At 28.1% G+C, this 18261-nt stretch overlaps 2 protein-coding genes across 2 annotated transcripts in view; both read right to left on the bottom strand.

Annotated features, from left to right (window-relative positions):
• Positions 1-18261, bottom strand: part of LOC120427924 (CD81 antigen) — an 80320-nt gene that overhangs the window by 38503 nt on the left and 23556 nt on the right. The window lies entirely within an intron of this gene.
• On the bottom strand, positions 11285-17023 carry LOC128092405 (uncharacterized protein K02A2.6-like). Its single transcript, XM_052706159.1, has 3 exons — positions 16994-17023; positions 16285-16457; positions 11285-16031 (listed from the first exon to the last, which is right to left on the bottom strand). Exons 1-3 carry the CDS (start codon positions 17021-17023, stop codon positions 12842-12844), a joined length of 3393 nt encoding a protein of 1130 aa, XP_052562119.1. The 3' UTR covers positions 11285-12841.

The following is an 18261-nucleotide window of genomic DNA, read 5'->3' as shown; positions in this document are numbered from 1 at the left end:
TTCTTAAATTCTTAAATTCTTAAATTCTTAAATTCTTAAATTCTTAAATTCTTAAATTCTTAAATTCTTAAATTCTTAAATTCTTAAATTCTTAAATTCTTAAATTCTTAAATTCTTAAATTCTTAAATTCTTAAATTCTTAAATTCTTAAATTCTTAAATTCTTAAATTCTTAAATTCTTAAATTCTTAAATTCTTAAATTCTTAAATTCTTAAATTCTTAAATTCTTAAATTCTTAAATTCTTAAATTCTTAAATTCTTAAATTCTTAAATTCTTAAATTCTTAAATTCTTAAATTCTTAAATTCTTAAATTCTTAAATTCTTAAATTCTTAAATTCTTAAATTCTTAAATTCTTAAATTCTTAAATTCTTAAATTCTTAAATTCTTAAATTCTTAAATTCTTAAATTCTTAAATTCTTAAATTCTTAAATTCTTAAATTCTTAAATTCTTAAATTCTTAAATTCTTAAATTCTTAAATTCTTAAATTCTTAAATTCTTAAATTCTTAAATTCTTAAATTCTTAAATTCTTAAATTCTTAAATTCTTAAATTCTTAAATTCTTAAATTCTTAAATTCTTAAATTCTTAAATTCTTAAATTCTTAAATTCTTAAATTCTTAAATTCTTAAATTCTTAAATTCTTAAATTCTTAAATTCTTAAATTCTTAAATTCTTAAATTCTTAAATTCTTAAATTCTTAAATTCTTAAATTCTTAAATTCTTAAATTCTTAAATTCTTAAATTCTTAAATTCTTAAATTCTTAAATTCTTAAATTCTTAAATTCTTAAATTCTTAAATTCTTAAATTCTTAAATTCTTAAATTCTTAAATTCTTAAATTCTTAAATTCTTAAATTCTTAAATTCTTAAATTCTTAAATTCTTAAATTCTTAAATTCTTAAATTCTTAAATTCTTAAATTCTTAAATTCTTAAATTCTTAAATTCTTAAATTCTTAAATTCTTAAATTCTTAAATTCTTAAATTCTTAAATTCTTAAATTCTTAAATTCTTAAATTCTTAAATTCTTAAATTCTTAAATTCTTAAATTCTTAAATTCTTAAATTCTTAAATTCTTAAATTCTTAAATTCTTAAATTCTTAAATTCTTAAATTCTTAAATTCTTAAATTCTTAAATTCTTAAATTCTTAAATTCTTAAATTCTTAAATTCTTAAATTCTTAAATTCTTAAATTCTTAAATTCTTAAATTCTTAAATTCTTAAATTCTTAAATTCTTAAATTCTTAAATTCTTAAATTCTTAAATTCTTAAATTCTTAAATTCTTAAATTCTTAAATTCTTAAATTCTTAAATTCTTAAATTCTTAAATTCTTAAATTCTTAAATTCTTAAATTCTTAAATTCTTAAATTCTTAAATTCTTAAATTCTTAAATTCTTAAATTCTTAAATTCTTAAATTCTTAAATTCTTAAATTCTTAAATTCTTAAATTCTTAAATTCTTAAATTCTTAAATTCTTAAATTCTTAAATTCTTAAATTCTTAAATTCTTAAATTCTTAAATTCTTAAATTCTTAAATTCTTAAATTCTTAAATTCTTAAATTCTTAAATTCTTAAATTCTTAAATTCTTAAATTCTTAAATTCTTAAATTCTTAAATTCTTAAATTCTTAAATTCTTAAATTCTTAAATTCTTAAATTCTTAAATTCTTAAATTCTTAAATTCTTAAATTCTTAAATTCTTAAATTCTTAAATTCTTAAATTCTTAAATTCTTAAATTCTTAAATTCTTAAATTCTTAAATTCTTAAATTCTTAAATTCTTAAATTCTTAAATTCTTAAATTCTTAAATTCTTAAATTCTTAAATTCTTAAATTCTTAAATTCTTAAATTCTTAAATTCTTAAATTCTTAAATTCTTAAATTCTTAAATTCTTAAATTCTTAAATTCTTAAATTCTTAAATTCTTAAATTCTTAAATTCTTAAATTCTTAAATTCTTAAATTCTTAAATTCTTAAATTCTTAAATGCTTAAATTCAAAATTTTTAAAGTTTTAGTTTTAAAATTGTTGAATTTTTAATTTTCAAGTTTTTTTTAATTAAATATTTAAATTTGTAAGTTTTTAAATCTTTTAATTTTTAAATTTTTGATTCTTTAATTCTAATTTTTTTTTAAATTTCTAGAATCTTAATTTTTCATTTTAGATTTTATTAATTTTTTTTTGAATGTTCTATATTTCCGATTTTTTAAACTTTTGGAATTTCGACTTGTATATTCGTTTTGTATGTTAACATTTTTGAGCTATTGAAATTATAAAAACTTTAATATTAAATTTAGTATTCAATTCTGCATATTTCCAAATTTCTGATTTTTGTTGAAATTGTCTTTATTAATTGAAAAAAATGTTATTTGAAATTTCTGAAATGTTTGTTTTTTCATATTTTTGAATTTGTTGTTTGGTTGGATTTAATGATTTCAGATTATTATTGAATTTTCAGTAAGAACATATCAAGAGTTTTAATATTTTAATATTTTAATATTTTAATATTTTAATATTTTAATATTTTAATATTTTAATATTTTAATATTTTAATATTTTAATATTTTAATATTTTAATATTTTAATATTTTAATATTTTAATATTTTAATATTTTAATATTTTAATATTTTAATATTTTAATATTTTAATATTTTAATATTTTAATATTTTAATATTTTAATATTTTACTATTTTAATATTTTAATATTTTAATATTTTAATATTTTAATATTTTAATATTTTAATATTTTAATATTTTAATATTTCAATATTTTAATATTTTAATATTTTAATATTTTAATATTTTAATATTTTAATATTTTAATATTTTAATATTTTAATATTTTAATATTTTAATATTTTAATATTTTAATATTTTAATATTTTAATATTTTAATATTTTAATATTTTAATATTTTAATATTTTAATATTTTAATATTTTAATATTTTAATATTTTAATAGTTTAATATTTTAATATTTTAATATTTTAATATTTTAATATTTTAATATTTTAATATTTTAATATTTTAATATTTTAATATTTTAATATTTTAATATTTTAATATTTTAATATTTTAATATTTTAATATTTTAATATTTTAATGTTTTAATATTTTAATATTTTAATATTTTAATATTTTAATATTTTAATATTTTAATATTTTAATATTTAAATATTTTAATATTTTAATATTTTAATATTTTAATATTTTAATATTTTAATATTTTAATATTTTAATATTTTAATATTTTAATATTTTAATATTTTAATATTTTAATATTTTAATATTTTAATATTTTAATATTTTAATATTTTAATATTTTAATACTTTAATATTTTAATATTTTAATATTTTAATATTTTAATATTTTAATATTTTAATATTTTAATATTTTAATATTTTAATATTTTAATATTTTAATATTTTAATATTTTAATATTTTAATATTTCAATATTTTAATATTTTAATATTTTAATATTTTAATATTTTAATATTTTAATATTTTAATATTTTAATATTTTAATATTTTAATATTTTAATATTTTAATATTTTAATATTTTAATATTTTAATATTTTAATATTTTAATATTTTAATATTTTAATATTTTAATATTTTAATATTTTATTATTTTAATATTTTAATATTTTATTTTAATATTTTAATATTTTAATATTTTAATATTTTAATATTTTAATATTTTAATATTTTAATATTTTAATATTTTAATATTTTAATATTTTAATATTTTAATATTTTAATATTTTAATATTTTAATATTTTAATATTTTAATACTTTAATATTTTAATATTTTAATATTTTAATATTTTAATATTTTAATATTTTAATATTTTAATATTTTAATATTTTAATATTTTAATATTTTAATATTTTAATATTTTAATATTTTAATATTTTAATATTTTAATATTTTAATATTTTAATATTTTAATATTTTAATATTTAAATATTTTAATATTTTAATATTTTAATATTTTAATATTTTAATATTTTAGTATTTTAATATTTTAATATTTTAATATTTTAATATTTTAATATTTTAATATTTTAATATTTTAATATTTTAATATTTTAATATTTTAATATTTTAATATTTTAATATTTTAATATTTTAATATTTTAATATTTTAATATTTTAATATTTTAATATTTTAATATTTTAATATTTTAATATTTTAATATTTTAATATTTTAATATTTTAATATTTTAATATTTTAATATTTTAATATTTTAATATTTTAATATTTTAATATTTTAATATTTTAATATTTTATTATTTTAATATTTTAATATTTTAATATTTTATTATTTTAATATTTTAATATTTTATTATTTTAATATTTTAATATTTTAATATTTTAATATTTTAATATTTTAATATTTTAATATTTTAATATTTTAATATTTTAATATTTTAATATTTTAATATTTTAATATTTTAATATTTTAATATTTTAATATTTTAATATTTTAATATTTTAATATTTTAATATTTTAATATTTTAATATTTTAATATTTTAATATTTTAATATTTTAATATTTTAATATTTTAATATTTTAATATTTTAATATTTTAATATTTTAATATTTTAATATTTTAATATTTTAATATTTTAATATTTTAATATTTTAATATTTTAATATTTCAATATTTTAATATTTTAATATTTTAATATTTTAATATTTTAATATTTTAATATTTTAATATTTTAATATTTTAATATTTTAATATTTTAATATTTTAATATTTTAATATTTTAATATTTTAATATTTTAATATTTTAATATTTTAATATTTTAATATTTTAATATTTTAATATTTTAATATTTTAATATTTTAATATTTTAATATTTTAATATTTTAATATTTTAATATTTTAATATTTTAATATTTTAATATTTTAATATTTTAATATTTTAATATTGTAATATTTTAATATTTTAATATTTTAATATTTTAATATTTTAATATTTTAATATTTTAATATTTTAATATTTTAATATTTTAATATTTTAATATTTTAATATTTTAATATTTTAATATTTTAATATTTTAATATTTTAATATTTTAATATTTTAATATTTTAATATTTTAATATTTTAATATTTTAATATTTTAATATTTTAATATTTTAATATTTTAATATTTTAATATTTTAATATTTTAATATTTTAATATTTTAATATTTTAATATTTTAATATTTTAATATTTTAATATTTTAATATTTTAATATTTTAATATTTTAATATTTAAATATTTAAATATTTTAATATTTTAATATTTTAATATTTTAATATTTTAATATTTTAATATTTTAATATTTTAATATTTTAATATTTTAATATTTTAATATTTTAATATTTTAATATTTTAATATTTTAATATTTTAATATTTTAATATTTTAATATTTTAATATTTTAATATTTTAATATTTTAATATTTTAATATTTTAATATTTTAATATTTTAATATTTTAATATTTTAATATTTTAATATTTTAATATTTTAATATTTTAATATTTTAATATTTTAATATTTTAATATTTTAATATTTTAATATTTTAATATTTTAATATTTTAATATTTTAATATTTTAATATTTTAATATTTTAATATTTTAATATTTTAATATTTTAATATTTTAATATTTTAATATTTTAATATTTTAATATTTTAATATTTTAATATTTTAATATTTTAATATTTTAATATTTTAATATTTTAATATTTTAATATTTTAATATTTTAATATTTTAATATTAAACAAAACACTTGATCAACATATCCTAATTTCCTATTTTGTGTTTGTAAAAGTTTGAGTATTGTAAATTTTTACTGTTACTAAATTTTTATAAAAATACATCAAGAGAAAACCAATATAAAAACCATGCAATTTTCTGTAACCATACGCTTTACGGTAGCTTATTTGTTATAACTTTATGAGACTTCCAATCCCGAATAAAATTATATGATGATTTGTATTGTCAAAACCATGAAGTTACAATAGATATTATAATATTTATGGTAAGTTTATGGTTGATTTTTTTTTACTTCATTGGAATGACGATAAAGTTATCGTAGATTTCATGGTTACAGCAAATTTCATGGTTTTGTTATTGGAAATGTTATAAATTGAAACAATAAAACTACTGTACATTTCATGAATACAGCAAATACTATGGTTTTGTTATTGGAAATCTCATAACGCATTTTTTTTTCCAAATTTTTGTTACAGTAAGTTTCATTGTAATGTTATAGTTGCATAGTGTGAACTTTTTTTGAACGATTTTTTTAAATAATGCGAATCATGTAATAAAAGTATTGAAAATATAAAAATATCTAGATATTAAAATATTAAAATATTAAAATATTAAAATATTAAAATATTAAAATATTAAAATATTAAAATATTAAAATATTAAAATATTAAAATATTAAAATATTAAAATATTAAAATATTAAAATATTAAAATATTAAAATATTAAAATATTAAAATATTAAAATATTAAAATATTAAAATATTAAAATATTAAAATATTAAAATATTAAAATATTAAAATATTAAAATATTAAAATATTAAAATATTAAAATATTAAAATATTAAAATATTAAAATATTAAAATATTAAAATATTAAAATATTAAAATATTAAAATATTAAAATATTAAAATATTAAAAAATTAAAATATTAAAAAATTAAAATATTAAAATATTAAAATATTAAAATATTAAAATATTAAAATATTAAAATATTAAAATATTAAAATATTAAAATATTAAAATATTAAAATATTAAAATATTAAAATATTAAAATATTAAAATATTAAAACATTAAAATATTAAAATATTAAAATATTAAAATATTAAAATATTAAAATATTAAAATATTAAAATATTAAAATATTAAAATATTAAAATATTAAAATATTAAAATATTAAAATATTAAAATATTAAAATATTAAAATATTAAAATATTAAAATATTAAAATATTAAAATATTAAAATATTAAAATATTAAAATATTAAAATATTAAAATATTAAAATATTAAAATATTAAAATATTAAAATATTAAAATATTAAAATATTAAAATATTAAAATATTAAAATATTAAAATATTAAAATATTAAAATATTAAAATATTAAAATATTAAAATATTAAAATATTAAAATATTAAAATATTAAAATATTAAAATATTAAAATATTAAAATATTAAAATATTAAAATATTAAAATATTAAAATATTAAAATATTAAAATATTAAAATATTAAAATATTAAAATATTAAAATATTAAAATATTAAAATATTAAAATATTAAAATATTAAAATATTAAAATATTAAAATATTAAAATATTAAAATATTAAAATATTAAAATATTAAAATATTAAAATATTAAAATATTAAAATATTAAAATATTAAAATATTAAAATATTAAAATATTAAAATATTAAAATATTAAAATATTAAAATATTAAAATATTAAAATATTAAAATATTAAAATATTAAAATATTAAAATATTAAAATATTAAAATATTAAAATATTAAAATATTAAAATATTAAAATATTAAAATATTAAAATATTAAAATATTAAAATATTAAAATATTAAAATATTAAAATATTAAAATATTAAAATATTAAAATATTAAAATATTAAAATATTAAAATATTAAAATATTAAAATATTAAAATATTAAAATATTAAAATATTAAAATATTAAAATATTAAAATATTAAAATATTAAAATATTAAAATATTAAAATATTAAAATATTAAAATATTAAAATATTAAAATATTAAAATATTAAAATATTAAAATATTAAAATATTAAAATATTAAAATATTAAAATATTAAAATATTAAAATATTAAAATATTAAAATATTAAAATATTAAAATATTAAAATATTAAAATATTAAAATATTAAAATATTAAAATATAAAAATATTAAAATATTAAAATATTAAAATATTAAAATATTAAAATATTAAAATATTAAAATATTAAAATATTAAAATATTAAAATATTAAAATATTAAAATATTAAAATTCTAAAAAACATTTAAACATTTAAACATTTAAACATTTAAACATTTAAACATTTAAACATTTAAACATTTAAACATTTAAACATTTAAACATTTAAACATTTAAACATTTAAACATTTAAACATTTAAACATTTAAACATTTAAACATTTAAACATTTAAACATTTAAACATTTAAACATTCAAACATTTAAACATTTAAACATTTAAACATTTAAACATTTAAACATTTAAACATTTAAACATTTAAACATTTAAACATTTAAACATTTAAACATTTAAACATTTAAACATTTAAACATTTAAACATTTAAACATTTAAACATTTAAACATTTAAACATTTGAACATTTAAACATTTAAACATTTAAACATTTAAACATTGAAACATTGAAACATTGAAACATTGAAACATTGAAACATTGAAACATTGAAACATTGAAACATTTAAACATTTAAACATTTAAACATTTAAACATTTAAACATTCAAACATTTAAACATTTAAACATTTAAGCATTTAAACATTTAAGCATTTAAACATTTAAACATTTAAACATTTAAGCATTTAAACATTTAACGGTGCACATCAACCAGAGCTTTTGCACCCAGATTTTTTTGACAAACATTTTAGTATCTTCAAAACTACGGGTACTATCAAAATATTTTTTTATTCATCCCCTAAAGTACTGTCCACAAAGTAATTTACAACAAAGTTTGATTAATTTTACAATCCCGTTATTGCAGCATTGGGTCCGTAAGTTTGAAAATTTTGAAATAAGAAGACAACAACTTCCTTCGTTGCTGTGCACCCTTAAACATTTAATTATTTAAACATTTTTGCTGACTAAAAAAGATAACAAATAAATCTCGCTCACTTTTGCAAAAGGTCCTATGTACATAAGAAACCCATGGCGCAATGTTTGTTATGAAAAATTAATCTAGAAATCAGGATCATAAATAAAACGAACGAACCATGACATTAAAACTTTGCAGCCGACGCTCATGAAACGAACGCACCATGATACCGAATCTGATTGAGCGAGCTGTCAACTTTTTCAATCGCACGCGTGTTCAATCCTGAATGTGTTGGCAGCAGTTTGCGTGCGCGTGTGCTTGTAAAAAACAACTTCCGGCGTCAAATCCGCCGGGGGACCGAACCAGAACAGCTCCAGGATGGCAGAATTTGAATATTTGGGTAAGTATTTTCTTATTCTTGAGATTTGGGAGGGGCGGAATTCCACCCGCAGCAGCAGCAGACATTTTTCATGGCCTGCTTGGACACCTTGCCTAAGTTAACTGCTTGTGTTTTTCTCATTTTTACAGGGACTTCTTCCAATTTACGGGATTCAACGCTACGGACGGAGGCGCTCGATTGGGAAAAAGGCCCAGCGCCAGCTGCGGACTTTCCCGGCCGCCGTCAAGGTGTAGCCTTCTATAGACGGAGCACAACACGCAAGGTGCTGAACGCGTTCCCGCGGTGTTGGTTGGATAGTTCTGCCGAGTGATGAACTCAGGTGAGTAGTTGCTCTGTGGTTGTTTCTTGGAAAATTTTCTTCTGTCCAATGCATCAAGTGATTTGTTTGAAATTTCTCGGCATCCATCGCAAATGTCAAACTATACACATTTATTGTCGGATATTTTCCGGAAGAGATCCGGATAATAGAATTCGGCAACAACTTTGTACTGTTTTGACGTTTACGGAAAGTGCCGAAAAGTTTGGTTATGTCAATGCTTCCAAAAACAGTTGGAGGAGGGCAGAGCTACGGCCCAGTTAGTTCATTTAGAATTCTGAAACGGATTTCAATTCGAATCGTTATCATTCAGTGTCTGAATCGATTGTTGCGTATGGAACAGAAATCGTAACGAAAAATTAAAAGTGAGAATGTGCGCGATACGATTCGAATCGAAACAGATTGTGGGGGTGGCAATTAGCTTCGCAGCACCATCAAACTCTAGAAATATTTTCCGTGACCTGCTTGAAAATAAACCATTTTTTGTTGTTTCGGCTAACTATTTTTTTTTCTTTTTCTCTTTTGCAGGGACTTTCTCGATCCTGTATTAGGTGTGAGCCAAGTAATGCTGCAGGGGAGTTTCAGCTCGGCCGCAATCATCCGAAGACAGAGGAACACCATCGCCCATGGGTCACTTGATCACCAATAGAACACTCCCAGCACAAACAGGTAAGCAGGAACAGGGGAAAACAAAACTCGAAGTATTTACAGTAACTGTTCAATTCCGCAGGCTGCTTGTTTGAATCACCGAATCAATCTGGCGTTTGCTGGCGGTGCGCTACTACAGATGCAGAAGGAGTGCGAAAAGGGTAGAAGGAGTTCGTGTGAAGATTCAGCATACAAAAGGTCAAAATCAACCGTGAGCGAACGTGGCATCTTCTTTCTGGGCCAGCAAAAAAAGTACAGTATAATTTAGTGAAGAGAAAAAAATAAATAAAATGAAAATACAATGGAACATACTGTAGTTATTATTTATTTCATTGTCCGAATATAGTTTTTACAGTACCATTTAGTAGGGAAAAACCATGAAGAACTGTAGATTGACCGTGCAATCCATTGTAATGCTTGCTGTTTTTATTATTAATGTATGATGTTTTCTATAGTCAGGACGAGTTTTTGGATGAAAAATGCAACATTAGATTAACAGTAAAATGCGTCGTATTTGGAAAAAAAATGTATGGAAAAATTTCGAAATTTTTATGGTACCGGTGCATAACAACCCCCCTTTTTTATGGTAAAATCCCAAAATACGACGCAAATTATCATAAAAAACGATGCTATCTACTGTTAAAACACTGTCAAAATGACAATATATTTTATCGTTTTGTAACGTTAAAATTTACTGTAAGTTCATCAGAAATCTTTATGCGGGAAGCAATGTTCAAAAATCCAGAAGACCTCAACTTGGTATTGAAATGGTTTTATTTTGAGGTATTATTTTACCCTTGGAATAACACGGTTTGGTAGTGTTGTGCCCTTCCACATACAAGACTTTGGTATGATTTCATGGTATTTTACCATCTATTACTGGGCAACCAAGGGCACATTTTGGTCGCTGTTATTTGCCCAAGTAATACCAAAATTTGGTATTCCCGTGTTATTTACCCCTGCTCGGGAGGTGTCGACGAACCTTTCTGCCTGCCCGTTCGATTGTGGGTGGTCCCGAGCAGGGGTAAATAACACGGGAATACCAAATTTTGGTATTACTTGGGCAAATAACAGCGACCAAAATGTGCCCTTGGTTGCCCAGTAATAGATGGTAAAATACCATGAAATCATACCAAAGTCTTGTATGTGGAAGGGCACAACACTACCAAACCGTGTTATTGCAAGGGTAAAATAATACCTCAAAATAAAACCATTTCAATACCAAGTTGAGGTCTTCTGGATTTTTGAACATTGCTTGAATACCAAAACTTGGTATTGCCATGGTTTAATTTTAGGTATTCCCGCGCCCTTGGAAAATCATATTTTGGTATTCCTGTGGTCTTCCACATACATGATTTTGGTATGATTTCATGGTATTTTACCATCTATTACTGGGCAACCAAGAGCACATTTTGGTCGTTGATATTTGCACAAGTAATACCAAAATTTGGTATTTTCATACCATTTTTAGTGCAGCAGTTGCAGTTAGTGAAAAAACGGAAATGATCCATATGCAATCGCCAAATCTACTCACCTGATGATTCCATGTTGTTCTTAGTGATATTCTTCACCACATCGAATGCATTTGTCATTGACGGCCTGTGCTTGAAGTTCTTGAAGATTCTGAAAAATAACAAGATTGAAAAATAAGTGTTATTAAAATGAAACTGGATTGAAATTCACCAAATTTCAATATTTTTTGTTTTTCAAAGTATTTGGTTATCCCGACTTAGAGAAATTTCAACGTTTTAAAAAAAATTAAAATCAGCTTTAACATTTTTGGGTTTCAAGTCATTTTAGCGCAAAATTAATTATCTCGTCAAAATTTATAAAAAATTTCCCATAGTTTCAGAGGAATTTGATGAAACCTTTCAATACCAAAATAATACCAAAATGTGCCATCCTGACATAGAAAATTTTCCACAATTTCAAGTCATTTCTGTAGGGGGTATATCAAAAATGTTTAAAATCAAGTTTGAAATTTCCGGTTTTCAATGAAAGCATTCGCTTTGAGAAGCGCAAATTAATTATTTTGTCAAAATTGGTCAAAATTTTCCCATAGTTTCAGAGGAATTTGATAAAACACTTCAATACCAAAATAATACCAAAATGTGCCATCCTGACTTAGAAAATTTTCCACAATTTCAAGTCATTTCTGTAGCGGGTATATCAAAAATGTTTAAAATCAAGTTTGAAATTTCCGGATTTTAATGAAAGCATTCGCTTTGAGACATCATTTTAGCGCAAAATTAATTATTCTGTCAAAATTGGTCAAAATTTTCCCATAGTTTCAGAGGAATTTGATAAAATACTGTAATACCAAAAGAATACCAAAATGTGGTGTTCGACCATTGACAAATTCTGCAATTTTGCAATATCAAAACAATACCTTAAATTGGTATGATACCACATTTTGCTCTTGCATAATCCTTAAGACAAATTTTAAAGGGTCCAGGAATACCAAAATTTGGTATTGATACCAGAGAAAGGTATTATTACGCATTTCCCTTGTTATTTACCCATGCTCGGGGTAGGGCGGCGTACGAACGTGCTCAATCCCGTTCTGCATACAGAAGTCCAGGAATGCGTCAGCGGTGAACTGGCGGCCGTTGTCGGAGATGAGCTTCTCCGGCATTCCGAAGCGACAAAAAATCTCTCGGAGCATCGCAATCGTCGCAGTGGTTGTGATGGTCCCGGTTGGTACGATCTCCGGCCACTTGGAGAACGAATCCACGACGACAAGGAAGTACTGGTCGTGGTAAGGCCCAGCGTAGTCGCTGGAACGGCTTCGTCGACTTCGGCCACGGTTGAGGAATGGCACGGGCTGGCGCTTTAGCAGCGGCAGCGCACTGGGAGCACCGCAGGACCAGATCACGGATGTCAGGGCTCATGTTAGGCCAGTACACGTAACTTCTTCCCAAAGCCTTCATGCGCTCGATGCCGGGGTGTGCGGTGTGCAGCAGCTTGAGGACCTTGGAACGGTAGATGGTTGGCACTACCAGGCGTTCTCCGAAGAGGATGCAATCGTGGACCAGCGAGAGTGATTCGCGGGCCTCGAAGTAGGGTTGAATTTCAGCGCGAAGCTGCTTCTTCGACTGTGGCCAACCGGAACGCAGATGCTTCTGGACTTGCTGCAAAATCGCGTCTTTTGCGGTTGCGACTTGCATGGTCCTGAAACTGAGAGGAAGGTTACAGGAATTTAGCGTCACACGAAGTACCTCGTCCAGATCTGCTTCCAGCGTCACGGCTGCGATCACGAAATCCTCCTCAGGCTTGGCACAGCGGTTGATCAGCCTTGAGAGGACGTCTGCGTTGCCGAATTCCGTCGTGCGCACGTACTCGATGTCGAAATCGTAGTTGAGCAGTGTCACCGCCCACCTCTGGAGACGGTTCGCAGCGTAGACGGGGATTCCTTTCTTGGAACCGAAGATGGCCAGCAGCAGCTTGTAGTCAGTTTGGAGCGTGAAGTGACGGCCGAAGATCATGCGGTGGAACCGGGTTACCGCAAAGATGAGGGCAAGACCCTCCTTTTCGATTTGGCCGTAGTTCGCCTCAGCCTTCGTCAACGATCTGGCCACGTGGTACACGGTCTTCCTTGAACCGTTGCGGAACACGTGTTGGATGCAGGCACCCAGGCCGACGTTGGACGCATCGGCGGACACCACGATCGGCAGTGACGGATCGTAGTGGGTGAGGGCCAGGTCGGACAGCAAAATCCGCTTGAAGGTCACGAAGCTGCGCTGACACTCGGCGGTCCACAGGAACTTGGTCTGCGACGACTTCAGGAGGTTGTCCAGGGGGTATCGCAGGTTCCTCATGTGCGGGATGTACTTGCCGTAATAGTTGATTGCCCCCAAGAACGCCCGCAAGGTGGAGACGTCAGTGGGCGCCGGCATTTCCGCGATGGCCTTCGTCTTCTCTGGATCAGGTCGAGTGCCGTTCTGATCCACGATGTGACCCAAGTACTTCACCGACCGTTCGAAGAACTTGCACTTTTCCAGCTTCAAGCGCAGGCCGAACTTCTGAAGACGACGCAGAACCTCCTCCAAGTTTCGCTTGTGCTCCTCGATGGTTCTGCCGGTGACGATGATGTCGTCCAGGTAGGCCTTGACACTGGGCAGGCCGGCGAGCGCTGTGTCGATGACCTGCTGGAATGCGCCCGGCGCCGGTTTTATGCCGAAAGGAACACGGTTGAACTGGTACAGGCCTCTGTGGGTGTTCACGGTCAGGTACTTCCTGGACGGTTCTGCCACGTTGAGCAGCAGGTAGGCGTCGCGCATGTCCAGAATGCTGTAAACTTGACCTCCGGCCAGGCTGGCGAAGATCTCGGCCGGTGTGGGCAATGGGTACTGGTGGGGCTCGAGGACGTCGTTGAGCCCAGTTGAGTAGTCGCCACAAATCCGCACAGACTTGTCCGCCTTCCGAACCACCACTATCAGAGCGGCCCATTCGGAGTACGTGACCGGCGTGATGATCCCACGTTTCTCAAGGCGATCCAGTTCCTCTTCGACGAGCTGCAGCGACCCGTACGCCACAGGCCGTTTGGGGCGAAACACCGGTTTGGCGCCATCTTTGACGCTGAGCTGTACGTCAACACAGCTGCACACGCTCGGTTGTTCAGAGAAGACGTCCGCATACTTCACCTTCAACTCGTCGATCTCGGTCCCCTTGAGCATCTTGATGGCCTGACACACGCTGCTGATCGGCACGTCCCAGAGACCGAACCGTTCGATCCAGTCGATGCCGAGGATGTTGAGGTTGGCGTTCGTGACGTAGATGGTTCCCTCTCGGTCGACGCCCTGGAGTGTCACGTAGGCTTTGAACTGTGACGTCAGCTGCAGCTGAGATCCCGAGGCAGTTGATGCTCGAGCGCTTGTGCTGATGTCGGAGGCAGAATCGATTTGGAGGTGTGCTTGCTGTCCGTTGATAGCAACTTCGACGAATTTCCTCCCAGAACTTGCCTGTACCTGCCGGCAACACACGATCCTCGTCGAATACGGCTTCTGGTTTCTGGATCCGCGGTTATCCTTCTTCCAAGGTCGTCCTTGCTGGCCCTGGGCTGCTGGCTTCCGCTGTGGCTTGTCGGCGTGTCCACCATTTTGTTTCGACGGTCGAACACACGCGCAGTAGCCATCTTTGTGGCCGATCTGATGGCACATCGAGCAGCGATGCGAAGAGTAGCCACAATCGCGAACAAAATGGACTCCTCCGCACAACCAGCAGGGCGTCTTGGGTAGATCCGTCGGCTTGAACCGGTTACCTTGGTTGGTGGGTTGATAGATGGCCTTGATCTCCTGCGTTTCCACCATCGACGTGTCTTTCCGGAGGTTCACGAGTCGGTTGCACTCGTCGACCAGCGACGCCAGGGTCACCTTCTCCGGCTCCATCTCCATCCGGTTGATCAGCCGCATCCGGATCTCCGCGTCGTTCGGTGACTGCAGGCCGCAGACGTAGACCAAACACTTGAACTGGTCCGCCTTCGTCGCGCCGATGTTGAACTCCTCGCAACGGCGGTTCACCGTCGCGGAGTAGCTGATGAAGTGGCCGCTTTTCACCGTCTGGAGACAGCGGAACCGCTTCCGGAACGTAGAGATCCCCTCGCCGAAGATCGCCTTCAGGATGTCGACTGTCTGCTCGAACGTCTTGTGCTTCGGCAAAGCCGGAAGGATGTAGTCCACGAACCGCTGGTGGGCCGCAGGAGACAGTTTTCGAAGCAGCAGTGGGACCTTACTTGCGCCGTCGAGAGCTGACGCGGAGCTGAGGTTGCGGAGGAGGAAGCTTACGAAGTCAACTGTCTACCTTAATCCGTAGTAGGTCCTCGGTAGAACGGATGCCTTGAACCTCTCGGTTTCCGTAGCTAGGCGGTGTCGTAGTCGTGGAACAATCGCGCCCGGTGGAATCGGTGGTTTCGATGCACCGTCCGACGTCGCAATCAATCCTTCCACTATTTGGGAATTTCCTTTGCTGAAAAACAATCCTGTGTCAGCCTTTTTGTAAATAGCATTCCCATCAAACAACTCCCGCAACATACCTTCCGATTCTCCGATTCCTGTTCCAGTAAGCCAGCTGGTGGCAGATCTTCCTTGGTTTGCCAAAGGTGTCCGTTTTGATCGGTGCTAGAGACGTGTTATCTAGCAGCGGCGGCTGCGAGTCTGCCAAGCCGTCCCTAGTGAATATTCCATCTTCTGGGGCAAACGAGCAAATCTGTTGTCGGGAAAATAAATCAAAATAAATGATTTAGTTTTAAATTCTAAATAAAGTTCATTACTCACCATCAATTTTGTAAAAAAAAACAACGCACTTTTTCATTTAAAAAAAAACAACAACCTTGCAAACACGTTCCGCCAGGTTCCGATTAGCAAGGAAAATGTTTGACGTTTGCGCGTTATGGAAAAATGAGAGAGTGTGAGTGGGCCATGAAGGAAGTATAGAGGTGTGCGTGTGCAACAAAAAAATCGAAACTTTTGAGGATTGTGTCTGAACTAAAGTGTCTGAACTGGCACTGGCGATGCCCGATTATCGCCCGCAGCCCCCCTAACGTTAGAGTGGGAGAGTGAGATTTTTGTAGGAAATTTAATTTCCTCTCACACACACACATGCACACATGGAAAGCCACAGTTTGCGCACCAACTTGGGAGGTTGGTTTGTCGTAGTGGTGCTCTGCATCGTAGTCTCGTGCGGTCCTGTTTAGTGCAATAAAAATCGCCGAAAATTCGTTCGATCGCGACCGTGTGTGGTACCTGCCGAATCAGGTCGTGACCGGGAACCATTTTCGAGTGTTGTCCTGACGCGGGAATCTGTGACCAAGCGAAAAAGTGGCCACAAAGTTCTGGTTCCCCGCGAGTGTAAACAAAGTGATCAGTGAAGTGGTGGCATCATCGGCGCAAGAAGGGTCATCGTCGTCATCACCCCTTTGTGCTACAAGCAAGCCACACAGTCGAGTGCCTCGATCGGGTCGCGCGCGAAGTGCGTCACATAGACGAACATTGAAGACGCGACACACATATTTCTCGAGCGTTGGTCGTCGAAAAAATGTGGAAGTTTTTGAGAAAAAGTGAAGTGCGCGGAAAAGAGCGAGCAAGCGTAGTAACTGCGGCGACAAGGCTACAGCTGGCCTTGCAGCGTAGGTGGTAGTCCACCGCGAGGCTAGGGCTCCTTAGACTAGCCACTTATGGAGCCCGAAAGTGGACTGAGGGCTACTGAAACCGCAAGAAGGAAAACAGACTGGAGGAATGGAACAACCCTTGGCATGAAAACACGGACACGAATCGGAACATGGAATGTACTGACGCTTGCCCAGGCGGGTAAGTTGGAAACGCTAGGGAGGGAGGCAGTTCGGCTCAAGCTAGAAATCTTGGGTCTGAGCGAAGTCCGTTGGCCGGACTCAGCAGAGCACAAGATGCCTACCGGGCAGGTTCTGCTGTACTCTGGCTTGCGAAGCGAAAACGCTCAACGTGCCAACCGGGTACGGGGAGTAGGCTTCCTGTTGAGCCCAAATGCACGTTCGGCGCTCATTACGTGGAAGCCAATAAACGAGCGGATAATCGTGGCTAGATTCAGGACGCGGGTCAGAAACCTGACTTTCGTTCAAGTTTACGCGCCGACGGATGCTGCACAAGATGCCTACCGGGCAGGTTCTGCTGTACTCTGGCTTGCGAAGCGAAAACGCTCAACGTGCCAACCGGGTACGGGGAGTAGGCTTCCTGTTGAGCCCAAATGCACGTTCGGCGCTCATTACGTGGAAGCCAATAAACGAGCGGATAATCGTGGCTAGATTCAGGACGCGGGTCAGAAACCTGACTTTCGTTCAAGTTTACGCGCCGACGGATGCTGCCGACTTGCAGGAAAAGGAGGAGTTTTACAGTCAACTGAGCGGAGTTGTCAACGAGATCCCGAAGGGTGACATCCGAATCTACGCAGGCGACTTCAACGCGAAGATAGGCTCTGACAACACAGACCTGGAGCGCATCATGGGGCCCCATGGTCTTGGAGAAATGAGCGAGAACGG

The sequence above is a fragment of the Culex pipiens genome, chromosome 1, assembly GCF_016801865.2.
Source record: "Culex pipiens pallens isolate TS chromosome 1, TS_CPP_V2, whole genome shotgun sequence".
NCBI lineage: Eukaryota > Metazoa > Arthropoda > Insecta > Diptera > Culicidae > Culex > Culex pipiens.
This window is presented reverse-complemented; position numbering and strand designations above follow the sequence as displayed.

Bases quoted from the DNA above. Each gene is read 5' to 3' on its own strand.
- LOC128092405 (XM_052706159.1), bottom strand. From the start codon at position 17,023: ATGGTTCCCGGTCACGACCTGATTCGGCAG. The intron at 16,458-16,993 runs GTACCACACACG...TCCCGACAACAG, and splicing joins GTCACGACCTGATTCGGCAG to ATTTGCTCGTTTGCCCCAGA. The intron at 16,032-16,284 runs GTATGTTGCGGG...TGACTTCGTAAG, and splicing joins AGGAATCGGAGAATCGGAAG to CTTCCTCCTCCGCAACCTCA.